Source organism: Nansenia antarctica, assembly GCF_963989245.1.
Source record: "Nansenia antarctica genome assembly, chromosome: 3".
NCBI lineage: Eukaryota > Metazoa > Chordata > Actinopteri > Argentiniformes > Microstomatidae > Nansenia > Nansenia antarctica.
The window spans coordinates 29,641,585-29,657,096 of record NC_137688.1 but is presented as its reverse complement, the minus strand read 5'-3'; the positions used below and the strand labels follow the sequence as shown (position 1 = coordinate 29,657,096).

At 48.9% G+C, this 15,512-nt stretch overlaps 1 protein-coding gene across 1 annotated transcript in view; it reads left to right on the top strand.

Moving 5' to 3' along the window:
• Positions 1–15,086, top strand: part of ppargc1b (peroxisome proliferator-activated receptor gamma, coactivator 1 beta) — a gene marked incomplete at its 5' end in the record, with an annotated part of 42,076 nt that extends 26,990 nt beyond the window's left edge. Inside the window, 11 exon segments of the mRNA XM_080527851.1 lie at positions 3,215–3,400; positions 4,798–4,983; positions 7,495–7,611; positions 8,345–8,788; positions 8,790–9,375; positions 9,537–9,582; positions 10,558–10,622; positions 13,459–14,075; positions 14,223–14,341; positions 14,466–14,605; positions 14,837–15,086. Coding sequence (XP_080383977.1) covers positions 3,215–3,400; positions 4,798–4,983; positions 7,495–7,611; positions 8,345–8,788; positions 8,790–9,375; positions 9,537–9,582; positions 10,558–10,622; positions 13,459–14,075; positions 14,223–14,341; positions 14,466–14,605; positions 14,837–14,928 — 2,598 coding nt within the window. The 3' untranslated portion in view covers positions 14,929–15,086.
• Between the last annotated feature and the right edge of the window lie 426 nt (positions 15,087–15,512).

The following is a 15,512-nucleotide window of genomic DNA, read 5'->3' as shown; positions in this document are numbered from 1 at the left end:
TTTAGATTCTTTAGTTTCCTCCATTTTTGTGCATGATGATTCCTGCGCTGATGTTCAGTGGAACAGCCATTGTAGGCATTATGAGAGGAAGAACATGGAGTCGCGTGGGTTATAAGCCCTTCCTTATTATGCTAATCCACAACAGTGTGTTCCTGTTGATAGGACCCAATGACATGAGGCCAGCTCTGCTTCAAATAAGGCAGCGGTCTGGTGCTGGTATGTTATTCATAACCCTAACCCTGGTGCTGGTATGTTATTCAATCTGCCACCGGGGCGATGCGGAGAGCAAGGATCGCGTGACTGCTGCTGATAGGGGGGTCACGTATGTCACATGTCACACACACACACACACACACACTCTCACACACACCCCACGACGACACACGGCTGGGGTGTTAGCAGCCTGTGTGTGTGTGTGTGTGTGTGTGCCCGTTCAGCCTGTGACCTTAAACCTTCAGTGCCCAAGGATGTTTGTATTGATTGATATCCAGGCAGTCTGCAATGGAGAGGGAGAGAGAGAGAGAAAAAACGGGGCAAAAAATACAAAGCCTGCCTGGAAATAAAGAGCGGTCGGACAACGCTGGAATTGATTAGCCCGTCTCTTCTCTTCCCTTAGAGCAGGGAGGAGGAGAGGGGGGAGGGATGCGCTGAGCTATGGGGAGCGGGGGGGGGGGGAGTCAGAGGATGTGAGCGGAGTGCTAAAAGCTTCAACAGCATACATACACACACACACACACACACACACACACACACACACACACCTCACACCTGCATCAGCTGCTGGAGTCAGCGGTGGGGGATTGGGTGGGGGTGGGGCCTTACAGAGGGCATCCTCCCCTATCCTCTCCCCTGACTACTGAAATCTCTCTCTCTGTCTCTCACTCACCCCCCCCCCCCCCCCCCTTTCTCTCACACACAGTTTGCGACATCATAATTCAGCTGCTTGAGCAATCAGTCCTTTGATCATTACAGCGCTACAATACCAGCGCAAGTGTCACACTCTACGCCGGCAATTTATGGACTCATAAATGATATACATTTATTGCAGTCCAATCTCTTATGCTCCAAACCACAGTATAGTGTATGTGCAGCGTCTATGTGCAGTATAGTGTGTATGTGCAGTATAGTGTGTATGTGCAGTATAGTGTGTATGTGCAGTATAGTGTGTATGTGCAGCGTGTTCATCAGAGGGATACTGTTCTGGTCTGATCTAACATTTCGGCCAGCCCGGTCTGCTATCTGCCATTTTTCGTAACAGGAAGGGGTGTTCTGGTAACAGAAGGGCAGTCTTCCTGCGAGGCCGGCGTTCTACACCTGGTTCTGATGGTCCGCTTGTCTCAGGGCTCCTCGTTGGCATTGTCCAGAGTGACTGCCGGTGATTGGTCCAAATGGTCTTTCACAAAAGACGGCGACCGTGCCTGTAAGCGGCCGCTCCCCCGGTCGTCAGGTTTAATGAAATGAGCGGAACTGAGTTGACTTTGAGCGGCGGTGGCCGTGTGAAACAGAGCTGCAGTATTTAGTGTTGGTCTGCTCATCAAACATGCATAGGCCCCGGCCGTAGAATATTCATGCTGTCGGCCTCCTGCAAACTGCACAGTCACAGTAATACACACACGCACGCACGCACACACGTACACACACACAGACACACCCTTGCCCCCCTCTCTTCCACACAAGGGGAACAGGTGGAGACGCCTGTCAGTGCATACACACACACACACACACACACACACACACACACACACACACACACACACACACTCACATACATACATAACCTTCTGATGCCCTGGCATCCCTTATTCCATCTGAAGAAGGAGAGAATGGGACAGGATGTTGAGCAGCACAAGTCTCCTCCTCTCCTCTCCTCAGTCGTCACGTTGGCTTCCTGCCCCTCCCTGGGTTGAAATGCACTTTCCATCTCTCCTCACCCCAGGGACTCCAGCCACTTCCTTTCACACTGATTTAGGCTACAGAAAAGCTACATTTACCACGGTATCTGAGGTCCAGTTGACCAGTGTGGTGGCTCTGTCTCTGTGTCAGCTTGTGTGTATGTGTGTGTGTTTGTATTGTGTGGTGTGTATTGTGTGATGTTTATTGTGTGGTATATGTATGTGTGTGTGTGTGTGTGTGTGTGTGTGTGTGTGTGTGTGTGTGTGTGTGTGTGTGTACATGTGCGTGAAGAATTTCCCAGTACAATTTCAGACGGTTATGGACACACAAGTAGTCACATGACCAACTAACCCAAGTTCTATCTGACGTTATGTCTGACTCCGAAAGATATTCTAGGATTAATAACGATTGATACTGATTTGCTCATCCCTGTGTGACAGACACTCAGATCATATTGGATCCTAGATTCCATTAAGAACACCCAATACGCTATTACCAAGTTAGAACAAATCTTGAGGAGTTTACACATGGTCCAATACCTGATGTGACGGCTGTGACATGTGTGTAATGTTGCTGACGACGCATGTGAACATTAGACATTAACGATGAACTCTGTGTGAGAACCTGGTTACGATTACGTCTTGCTGTTTTAATAGAGCCTTTATCTAGCACACAACATAACCTTCATTGTTTGAATGACAATACAGTATCAACACATGAACCCATTCACACTGGAAGTCACACTGGAAGTCATCACCGTCTTTGTATCAGCCACATGTAAATACATTTAAATCACATGCGGCCAGCACCACCAAACCCATCTACATGCGTGTGACTCTGTGTGTGTGTGTGTGTGTGTGTGTGTGTGTGTGTGTGTGTCATGGTTTCAGCGCAGGTTGGTGTTAGAAGCATGGCCGCATATGTCAACAGTGTGCCCATTAGCTGTAAATGACCGCGTGCTGAGGGACTTGGAGGAGGCTCTCAGAGAGGGCTGTGTCAGAGAGGGCTGTGTCAGTGTGTGTCATTGACTAGAGTACTGCAGTCACATGCTTTAAGTGCCTTGGCTACTGCCTTCACATTCTCTTTCATTGATTTTCTTAAGCATTTAAAGCTATTTGGAACAAGAGACACTATTTAAAGATATATTTAAAAAAGAAAGATAAAGATATGAGATAGAGAAAAGAAATGATTGGCTTTTGATCTCAGTCTAACCTGACCTTTCTCTCTCTCTCTCTCTCTCTCTCTCTCTCTCTCTCTCTCTCTCTCTCTCTCTCTCTCTCTCTCTCTCTCTCTCTCTCTCTCTCTCTCTCTGTACGTTCAGTATGGGGAGGAGGAGGTCAGCTCGGACCGCCTGGACGCTGACTTCCCAGACATTGACCTCTCTCAGCTGGACGCCAGCGACTTCGACTCTGTCAACTGCCTCAGCGAGCTCCACTGGTGCAACGACCAGTCAGACATCTCCCCTGCCTCCATCCAGTACAGCACAGGGGACGCCCAGCTCTTCGAGGTAAGCCTTGGCCTGACCGCTCGGGTCTCCTAGCAAAGGCCTCGGCCCCAACTGTCTGCCACTAACCTCCAAACGCTTCAGACCCTCCAGGCCGACTCAGAGCCTTTCCCAGAGGATTTCCCCCCTCTCAGCTAGATCTCCACCCTCCGCATTCCCATCGATTGGACTAATGCACAGATCTCAAATAATGTGCTTGCTCGTAAGCTGCCAGGGATGGAGTGATTCACTGAGCCCATCACTTGTTGTTGCCCCAGTCTTATTTTGCCATCCGCTTGATTATAATCCCTTGTTGGGATTGATTTCCCAGGCCAGACTAGAGATTGGACTCGGGGACTATCCCCTCGGGAGTGTTTTTTTGGGGGGGGATGCTGCGTTGGAAGACATCGATTGTCTCTCCTAGCTTAGTTTGTATAACCTTCAGGTGTGCGTGTGCGTGTGTGTGTGTGTGTGTGTGTGTGTGTGTGTGTATGTGTGTGCGTGTGTGTGTGCGTGTGTGTGGGTGTGTGCGTAAGATGATACCTCCCTTGCTTGGCGGGGGCGGGCTCCACCACCAGACTGAGTGCTCTTAGCAGGATGGCAGCAGTTCTAATGGCAGCGCTGTGGATGGCGCCCTCACGACCATCTTCAGGGGGAGTTCAGGGGACGGGAGGGGGCGGGGGTTCTGTTGGTACGATGCTGATGCACTGGGCACTCACTGACTCCTCCTCCCGAGGGAGTAGTGGAGTAGAGATTTAGAGATGTAGAGATGTAGAGGTGTAGACATGTAGAGATGTAGAGATGTAGAGGAGTAGAGTAGAGATGTAGAGATGTAGAGGAGTAGAGATGTAGAGATGTAGAGATGTAGAGGAGTAGAGATGTAGAGGAGTAGAGATGTAGAGTAGAGATGTAGAGATGTAGAGGAGTAGAGATGTAGAGATGTAGAGATGTAGAGATGTAGAGATGTAGAGATGTAGAGGAGTAGAGATGTAGAGGAGTAGAGATGTAGAGGAGTAGAGATGTAGAGATGTAGAGGAGTAGAGATGTAGAGATGTAGAGATGTAGAGATGTAGAGGAGTAGAAATGTAGAGGAGTAGAGATGTAGAGGAGTAGAGATGTAGAGATGTAGAGGAGTAGAAATGTAGAGGAGTAGAGATGTAGAGATGTAGAGATGTAGAGGAGTAGAAATGTAGAGATGTAGAGATGTAGAGGAGTAGAAATGTAGAGGAGTAGAGATGTAGAGATGTAGAGGCGTAGAGATGTAGAGGAGTAGAGATGGAGAGGAGTAGAGATGGAGAGATGGAGAAAGGAAACAAGGGCGAAGGTGCTCTCTGTTGTAACTGAGGACGTCATAGAGAATAATGCTCACTCACTGTTTCTTTCTCCCGCCCCCTCCCCTCTCTCTCTCCCGCCCCCTATAGATAGAAGAGGAGAATGCGGCGCTGCTTGCGGCGCTCACAGACAGCCTGGACGGCATGGTGGAGGACGAGGTGGGGGGGCTCTCAGTGTTTCCCTCGCTGGGGGAGGGGCCTGAGGAGGAGGAGGAGGAGGAAGAGCACGAGCCCTTCCCATGCGCCCTAAGCCCAGAGACAGAAGACCCGTCTCTAGTAAGAACCCTTACTTCCTGTTTAAGGTGGATGTGGATGGGCCTCTGACTACCCCACAGCATGGGTATGATAGGCAACAAAGGTCTGAATTTTTCTCATTTTGGGCTTTTTTTCCTCCCATTCTTTTTAGCAACTACTCCTAACGAGATTTGCTTCTTACAGGCCAGGCTGGCAGGCGAACGGACTGCCACACACACACACACACACACACACACACAGACACGCACACACATTCGCACACACACGCACCACACCTCATCTAGGACTACTTTAGTACAGAGGCTCTCTCTCTCTCTCTCTCTCTCTCTCTCTCACACGTTTTTTCCTTCCCGTAACTCCCTAACTCTCATTCAATCATCCTATTTTCTTTTTTGTTATCTCTCCACCTTTCCTGTCTTCCTGGGGTGGTACACTCATGCCCCTGTCTGCCCCCCTAGGTCCCATCCTCCCACTCTGGGCCACCAGCTTCAGCGTGGCCTCCTGAGCTGATGCAGAGAAACCTGTGACCCAGTCGCTCTCCTCCTCCTCCCGCCTCCCGCCTCCCTCAATCCCCCCATCCCCCCCTCCCCTTTAACCCTCAGCCCCCCATCTCCTTTCACACTGTCCTGTGGGATGCCTCTATCCCTCACGCCCTCTATCCCCCTCTCTCTGAACCACGTTCCAGGAAAAACATGTTTTTTCTTTTCAACTGTGTACTGTCCCTGTCTACTCATGCCTGCTTACGACTGTAACAGAAAAATGCTTTCAACAATGTTAAGAACTACTGTACTATTTGTAGCGTTTCATGACATTGTTTAATATGTTTTGCCCGTTCTGTATTCTCTGCACTCACCTCATCATGCAAAAACCTGTTATGCAATTTAGTGGCACTAAATAGAAGAAGGAAATTAGTCTAGTAAGGTAATATCCGATTACCTCTAATATGTCCTTATTGCGAAAATAATGCCAAAATATATTTCCTTAATTTTCCTTAAGTTACAAATGGACACATGATTAGATTTTTTAAAGAGCATTTATAGCCACAGTAGTCTCATTTTGTCAAGGGTTACAAAGATGCTATTGTGTGAAAGCTCTGAATGAAACTAGCTGCATACCTCCTGTAGATGGTCTGCAGCCTGTTCACGGGCGGATAAGCACAATGACAGGATAGCGTTTGGACTTGGTACATGGGTCCAGGGGACATTTTTCTGAAATTGGTGGAAATGACCCCGATGTTGATGTCCTTAGATGGCTTGAGAACTTTAATTGGAGTTGGTTGGCAGTGGCACTGATGGCAGCAATAAGACCAAACGAGCAAATCCGGTTCTTCTGTTTTGCGTTGTCGTGCGTGCTGGTCATGCTGGTCATGCAGGTATTTGTATACAAAATAAACAGTAGATCAGACAGATATTGGAATTGTCAACAAGACGGCACCGTTTTATGATTGTGTTCAACCTCCCTCCCCCCCCAACTATAAACAAAATCATAACCCATCAGCACCCACTCCTAACGACAAAATGACCCCTTAATAAGTCAGAATATGGTTGAAAATTGTGAAAATGCACCAGGCCAGCTCCTTGCCTTCGAACCCTCTCCATCCCTAAGACAAGAAGGGCTGGGGGCTTTAGCTACAGTGTTTCCCTGCGGGGCCTGGTGCCCAGTGTGTGCGTGTGTGTGTGTGTGAGTGGAGGCGCAGGGCCCCCTCTGCTGGCGGGGAGGCGCCACTGCGGCTGACCTGCCTGGCCCAGTGTGTGTGAACAGAGAACAAGGGCTTCATTGAGAAATGGCACCAGGAAGCGGGCCAGCGGGTAGAGTAGAGTAGCCTTTCATGGCACAGACGGCCCAGCCGTGCCAAAGCTTTTTAGTACACACGGGACGGAACCTTCAGCACCCCCCCTCCCCGCTCCCCCCCTTCACTTCTCTCAATGAACGCTGAGGGAGGATCATTGAGACCCACGCCAAATTGGCACCTTCTGACAAGCGCCGGCGACTCAATTAGCACAGAGGGCCCTCACCTATGAGGATCCCTCACCTATGTCGTCATTGATTTCAACCAAGAGTTGTAAGAATATAGAGAGTGGTCATTTAGGTCCAGCCAAACCTGTACTGTAACCTCACACACATGGTTCTCAGTCTCTCCCTCCCCGTTGCTATCCTTGCTGCGTGCCAAAGCCAGTGTTGCTGCTGCTGTTGCTACTGCTGCCACCGCCTCAAGTGTAAATGACTTTCAATTGCGAAGGGGAGGGGGGGGGGGGGGGGGGGGGGGACAATGGGGGAACATTGACATTTGTTTCCTTTTGATCTCATGTTCAACAGCTTCCTTTTTCTTCCTCTCATTGCTGTAGAGGGAGGCAGGAAATGAGGGAGTAGGGGGGGGGGGGGTGTCATTTGCAGGCTGGTGATGTAATCCCAAATGAGACCTGTACTACGATGTTGCTTTTATGTTGTGCGTTGATGGACAGGGTACGGGAGATTTGTGAATGACAGTAGTCCCAACCTCTGTCTCCCCTTCTCTTCTTCTCTTCTCTACAGCTGAAAAAGCTCCTGCTGTCCCCCCCTAACGTGCCCACGGGCCTCGACACACACAAAGACAGCAGTGGGCAGCGCCATAGCAGCAGGAGCCTGAAGCCTGTGAGACCCTTGGTGAAGGTGAGTGGGAGCTGGACTGGGCTTTAGAGCAGGGGGGCCGGGAGGGGGGTACTGTACACCTCAGGGACGTGTGAGGACATCCATGGAAGGAAATGCCATCCTTGACCATCGAGGTGTTTTGTTATTCCACACACTGCCTCAGCACTCAATGTGTAGTAGTCTTTCCCTCAACTGTGCTCTCAACAACCCTAGACAACACACACACACACACACACACACACACGCACACACACACACACACACACACACACACACACACACACACACACACACACACAGGTCTGGGTGCTTGACCACCAAGATGAAGATTGATTCTAGTGTTTCCAGAGGCCATGGACCCCTAGGTGGAAGGTGCCGGGTGCTAGTTCAGGGCTAAGCCAGGTTTTGAGGAGAGGGTAGCATTGGTGTAGAGTGGGTTGTTTCATAAAGATAGATTGAATCCTCAGTATTCTTCTCTCGCTCTCTCTTTCTCTCTCTGTCTTTCTCAGGGAACATTGATATGAAAAAGAAGGAATGTTCTAGAACTTTGGTAAACAGACATTCTGCCCTGTACAGGGATCTGGTACAGTTACAGAGGCATTGTTGACTTGTACACACTGCTGTCACTGACAGATCTGACATTTAATGAGTCATTTGTTTATTTTACGCTTTCGGCGGCCATGTCGGCTTTTGGTAACCCATCTCTGGTCTCTCTCTCTCTCTCTGGTCTCTCTCTCTCTGGTTCTGTCTGCAGTGTGACGTCACGCAGCAGCGTAAGCCCCGGGCAGTCCGACCGGCCGGACGCCTGTGCACAGAACTCCACCGCCACCTCACCACCGCAAACGAGGCCGAGGACGCCCCGTCAGCCGACACCGAGGAGGAGGAAGAGGAAGATGACGAGGAGGACGAGGAAAGTGAGTCCGAGGAGGAGGAGGAGGAGGAGGAGGAAGAAGAGTCCTCCAGCAGTGAGGGCGAGAGCGCCGCCCCGGCCGAGCCCCCTCAACCCCAGTTTTCCTCTGAGAAAGAACTGCACTCTGTGGTGGAACTCATCAAGTACATGCACACGTACTGCCTGCCGGCACGCAAGCAGGGTGCCTGGGACCGCCGCGAGTGCCAGGCGGCCGCTCGCAGGGCCAGGCCCGAGTGCCAGTCGGGAGCCCGCGTCCCCGGGAGCTGTCACAAGGCGCCCCCCCCCCCCGGCCCCCCCGGCTCAGAGCGCGGCGCGGCCGCGGCTGGCCTTCGTCCGCAGGCGGGAACTCAAGGCCAACTCTCTCCTGCGCGAGCTCCTCGAGACGGTCAACTCGTTTGACGTGAGCAAGCCTTACAGACTCCACAGCGCCCCCTACATCCACGCCACCCGAGGTGGGGCGTCCTCCGCCAAGCCTCCAGCGCAGGAGAGAAAGACCGAGACCCCCGCCTCGACCACCACCACCACAACCGCCATCCCCCGCTTAACCAAACCAGAGCTCAAAGACTCTGGCCCCACGGGCTCGGAGAGCGACAGGGCCTTCTTCGACGCGCCTCGGAGCCCTGAGGCGGACGACGTCACGTCCTTCTCGGTCCGCCGCTCCCGGAGGCTGGCAACCTTCCCCAGCCGGTTCGCCAAGAAGGTGCGGGCGGGCCGGGTCAGGACGGAGCCCGCCGCTGCGCGCCTCCTCAGCGAGGACAGTGACACGGCTGTGAAACACCCCCTGGGAGACGACCCGGAGAAAGACAAAGAGACCGCCCTCCACAACGGCAGCCCCCAAACCACAGACCAACCCCCCGACTCCTGCTGTCAGAACGGTAAGGACATGCTGCCGTCAACAAGATGATAGATGGGTTGGTTTGTTTACACACACACACACACACACACACACACACACCTGCTCAATATGCTGTGTTCTCTGACCATGCAATGTCAATTGTTGGTTCCAACGTCTCTTCTTCTCTTGTTCTGGTTGCAGAGAAACGCGCCTGCCTCAGCCTGCCGCTGACTCCCAAACTGACAGGGTTTGTGTTGCTAAGCTACTCCTTGAAACTAAACTGTCCTCTAGACCCCCCTACCCGACCTCTGTCTAGTCTAGTTAATCACCTTAAACACCCTTTTTAACATACACTTCTGGAGCCTTTTGGAATCATCCAAATGACTGTTTCTGTTATCACAGTCCCCTAAGTACATCTTTTGCCTAAACACAATAGTATGTGTTCTAACTGTGTGCCCTGGTTGATGAATATAAGACAGTTCCGTGGCAGGTAGGCAGTTAGACATTCACTTTCAGTGGTTAAGGTTAGGCCAAGTTGTCAGGGGAAGGCATTAGCAACAAGAATGAACAAATATTGTTGTCCATAGCACTATTCAAACCCGCGATCTGCGGGTTGCAAGGCTTTCTGTATACATATAGCTCTGTGCATCAACCAGGACATGCAATTGAGAATGTGTACTGTCGGTTATAGGCACACGATTTGAGTAGGAGAAGTCTGTTTTTTAAGGCTCTTAGTCTCTGCTTTGTGGACTTGTAATATCCCCCAAAGCACTTCCACATACACGAGCCTTTCATGGTAACATAGTTCCAAAAATAGACCTCAAAAGCAGCCAGAGCTTGCACTGTAATGCACTGTAATGTCAATCACATAGCTGCTGTAAAAAAACGCTTGAAGCTCACATTTACAATTTACATTTACAAAGAGATGTACCGGTAATACAAAATGAACATTACTAAATCCACTAAAATCCACTAAAACCTCTTATAAATGAGTCAGCATTTGAGCCTTTGTATCCGCCTCCGAAAGACACTAACAAACACACACACACACACACTTTTCTTTGGACTCCACAAAGAGTAAAGAAACAGCTAGCTAATGGGCATCCATAGAAACAAAAGTACAAACACACACACACACAAACACACCTTCTCCCCAAGCCCTGGTGACGACTCTGCAATCTCTCTCTCTCTCTCTTTCTCTCTCTCTCTTCCCCATGATCAGAGACACGCAGTATGCCACCAAGCCCTTTGAGCAGACACTCAGCGTGGACCTGTGTGGCACAGCAGGTAATGTTGTCCTAGTGTTGTCTGAGGTAATGTTGTCCTAGTGTTGTCTGTGTCTCTGCTGTGTATCAGATCCTGCCTTGGTCAGGTGAGGACCTGCATGTTGAGTTCACCTGTCTTTGCCAGTTGCATGTGTAGAAGGAAGCAGTGTGAAGCTCTCTTAGAAGGTCCTCAGCTGCCACCGTGGAAGAACCCTTTAAAGAAGGTAGAACCCTTTAAAGAAGGTAGAACCCTAAAGAAGGTAGAACCCTTTAAAGAAGGTAGAACCCTAAAGAAGGTAGAACCCTTTAAAGAAGGTAGAACCCTTTAAAGAAGGTAGAACCCTAAAGAAGGTAGAACCCTTTAAAGAAGGTAGAACCCTTTAAAGAAGGTAGAACCCTTTAAAGAAGGTAGAACCCTAAAGAAGGTAGAACCCTTTAAAGAAGGTAGAACCCTTTAAAGAAGGTAGAACCCTTTAAAGAAGGTAGAACCCTTTAAAGAAGGTAGAACCCTAAAGAAGGTAGAACCCTTTAAAGAAGGTAGAACCCTTTAAAGAAGGTAGAACCCTTTAAAGAAGGTAGAACCCTTTAAAGAAGGCAGAACCCTAAAGAAGGTAGAACCCTTTAAAGAAGGTAGGACCCTTTAAAGAAGGTAGAACCCTAAAGAAGGTAGAACCCTAAAGAAGGTAGAACCCTTTAAAGAAGATAGAACCCTTTAAAGAAGGTAGAACCCTTTAAAGAAGGTAGAACCCTTTAAAGAAGGTAGGACCCTTTAAAGAAGGTAGAACCCTAAAGAAGGCAGAACCCTTTAAAGAAGGTAGAACCCTAAAGAAGGCAGAACCCTTTAAAGAAGGCAGGACCCTTTTGGGTTCCATATAGAACTATTTGTGGAAAGGGTTTGAAATGGAACCCAACAGGGTTCTTCAAAGGGTTCTCAGCTGAAGAGTTTAAGAGATTCTAGGTTAGAGCCTTTTTGTAGTGTGTGCTGATCAGATAGCATAGCAGGTGGTGAGTATAGCACACAGCTCAGTAACAGCAGTAAGATGCATGGTGATATCATGGATGATATCTTATGGAAAGAGCATGAGTGCAGGGGCCTCATTTATAGAAAGTACTTTTTGATTTTGATCTTACCCGTGTCGTACGTAGAAAACCACGTCAACGTAGTGATTTATACAATTTCAACGTGAGTCAATTTGACCGTGGAAACGATCGTAGCTCTACGTCGAGTATTGACCTTGCGTACGTACATTACCTACTGGTTATGTTATTACTGTCATGTGAGCCGCACTCAGTGCCTACTGTAATTCATGCAAATGGCTCGTAATAAAATTAATGATGTTGTTATCAGCCGAGAAAATGAGTTTAATTCAAGATTTAAAGGGAACTGATGTTTAAGATTGTATTTCAGTCTTTCTTTATATCCATCCGGAGCTGCCTATCTCCCCTTCAACATGCCTAGTGCGTTCCACAACGGACCTTGCCCGGCCACGCGCTAAATTATACTGGAGTTTCTCCGGTGTCTGGGAGTTCGCAAAGGGAGTTCGCAATCATGTTTTCAATGTCACCTGAAACTGCCCTCCCCTCTTTCCATACGTTATGTCATTTTATCAATGAACGTGGTATTACTGCTATTTCAAGGTGCGAGGGGGCACCCACACATGCAATGACATTAATGATATTTTTTACTGACACTGAAGTCACTGACGCTGAGGGGATGCTAAAAATTGTCCTCATATGATAAAATCCACCATCCCCCCTGATTTTCTTTTACAACTTGAGTACTGAGTATGAGCATTTGCCTGGTTAGTTGTCATGATCAAACGTTACAAACGCAACTTACCGAGAAGCCACTCTTCTCTCCTCTCCCGCTTCCAGACGAACGCCTACCCTATATTATAGCACTTGTCTTAATTCAGCCGCTATAATTGAGCCTCTATCACAGGGCGTTAATACAAACCTCATACTTGCGTTCAATTCCAAGTATATTTGGTATTTATAGAAGGAAGCACGTACGCAATTTAAAACAAGCGCAGCCCGTTTTATAAATAATGCTTACGTCCGTTTAGAAAAATTTGCTTACGTGAAAGTCAAAGATGACGTTCAAGTACTTTTTTATAAATGAGGCCCCAGGTGTCAGTAGGGATATAGCACATAAAAAGGTGATTATTATGTATTTTGAATTTGCTTATACAGTCATGTGAACAAATTAGGACACCCCATGAAATATTTTGTTTTACTTTACATTGTTAGCAGGCTCACAAAACAAGCTGTGTTAATTGACTCGCGATGTGTTATTGATTTTCAACAACGCAGAAATTCACATTTTTCGAAAGAAAAGTCTGATCATTCCGTCAGATCGCGAGACCAAAAGCATTAGAACATGACACAAATGTCCGTATGTTTAAATATGTTGAAAAAGACAAAGGTTTTCATGGGGTGTCCTATCCTTTTCACATGACTGTCTATATCGGCCCAATGAAGGGTTTTTGAAGGCTTCATTGACCCTTTAAAGTTGAAATCTGTTTTAAGTGTGGCCATGTGAATAATATTCTACTCTATTATGGGATCATGAGCTTTCCATATGCCACCTCTCTATGCTGTGTTTGTATAATGTTACAATGTAACTGCTCCAAAATTGCCTTTTCCATTGTGAAAGCAGTTGGCAGCAGCCATTTCTGTTACTCAGTACACAAGCTAACTGAAGTACACACTAGTAACAGTTGATTATTGAAGATGTTTAAACATGAAGAATGAAATTGTCTGTCAATAGTTCATCTCTGTCGAATGTTAACCTGCCAGTCCTGTTGTGAAGCCTCTGTGAGGACCATGTGACCATGAGAGTGGCGTGTGTTTCCCAGGCCTCACCCCTCCCACCACCCCCCCTCACAAGCCTGTGGAAGATGAGCTGTTCAAAGGAGAGTCCCCCCCAAAGGGCTCCTGGCTGACGCGCGCCCACTCCCGTAAACTCCCAGAGCAGACGGAACTCTATGCCCAGCTCCGCAAGATGGGCCAGGCCACCGACAGCGAACCCAAAGGCGTGATCTACCGGACGTTCGGTGACCACGACTACTGCCTGCTGAGCCTGGGAGAGAGCCGGAAGAGAACGGCCGCAATGTTGTCCCCTTCCCTCCGCCAGACAGAGGAAGGACCCGCGCCCAAGGGGGAGCTGGCAGAGTCCAGGCTGGGTCAGCGAGACGACAGGATCTTCTCCACGGTCCCGGAGTACCTGAGCACGGCCCAAAGCAAAGAGGAAGGGCGACGGGTGGCATCCCCACATCCAGAATCGCCCCATGCCTTATCCCCTCACAACTCAGAGGAAGAGGGCGAGCGCAGCTCCCCATCTCGCTCGCCCTCCCCCATCCTCCACTCCGGCTGCTGCCAGCCTCACTCCCCTATCAGCGGCTGTGAGAACTCTGAGACCTGCCATGGAGACAAGCAGAGGAACAAAACCAAGTCTGGGCAGCAAATCGACGAGGTAAATAAAAACGATTATATACTAGGCTACTACAATGCTATTCTTAGTGTTTACAGCCTCTTTGAAAGTGAGATACAGTACCAGCCTCATGTGCTTGGCAACCAATCTCTTGTCTGTACTGATATTTACCTTGGTGTCATTGCCCAGGACAACTGCCAAGTGTTCTACATTCACAACCTGCCGAGCAGCGTCACCCAGACGATGCTGCGTAAGCGCTTTGAGGCCTTCGGCGCCCCGGACGACTGCAAAGTCATCATTAAAAACGAGTAGGTCCTTATTATCAGCTTTACGGCCTGACCTGTCTTTGACCTCTGTTCAGTCCCCTGTGGAGTGGATGTGTCCCACCAGGGCCACTGTGGTAAACCTCATGTCGCTCTATGTTGCCTGTAGGGAGCGCTGTGGAGTCATTAAGATCCGCCAGGGGCCCACGGGGCAGGTGCAGGTCCAGAGGCACAGACGAGAGCCTCTCTTCCAGAACGGAGGAGGGAACGGTATGCGCAGGCTCAGCAGGAAGCGCTACATAGATCTGGGTAAGGAGAGAACAGGCCACCCTGCACAAGGGCATTGATACAGCCCAAACTTGAATATAGGAAGGAGAAGCATAAACTGATAATGCAATGTCTCCCAACGATTTTTACTTGCAAAGTAATATGGCTATTCTAAATGTAGATACGTTAAGCGTATTTCCGTGTAGTTTTGGTACAGTGGGAGTGTGTGTGGCCGTGACAGTATTGTGACGGGGGTATGTTTGTACTCTTCAGACGAGGCGGGACCAGGCCCAGTGAAGAGCAAGTACGATGCCCTGGATTTTGACACCCTGCTGAAGGAAGCCCAGAAGAGCCTGCATCGCTGACCCGCCTTAGAAAAACACCCCCGACCCCGAGACTTACCTCAGTACCTCAACCAAGGCACCTCTTAATGTTTACATTTTTAACATTGGAATAAGAAACTGACCTTGTCTCTTTCAACTGAGGAATACTGAACGAGGAAGTGGGGTTTGGATGGGAAATACAACAACAACAACTACAACCACGAAACAAGTTCTCTGAACACAAAAGCTGCTTCCTGTCTGTGTTCATGAGTTCATCACCTCGTTGAGAGCGGACTTGACCTCTGTAGCAAACCTTGCTCGTTGTGGTCGTTGGTCGTTGTGGTGTGTGTGTGTCTGCGTGTGTGTCGTTTTTTTGTATCCACCATTGGTCACTACTGGTGGAACCGCAAGCTGTATTCGCCATTAAGTCGTACGGTATATAACAAAAACCTGCTTTATATTAGCAACATTGTGGATGTTCAAACTGTGTGTGTGTTATGACAAAAAGACAAAAACAGAAAAAATCATTTGACAGCTTCAAGAGTTTACAAAATCGTAAAAGGAAAAAGTAAAAAAATCATGTTTTGTAATTTTAGTGCTTCCTTGATTTCATCTATGCACACAAA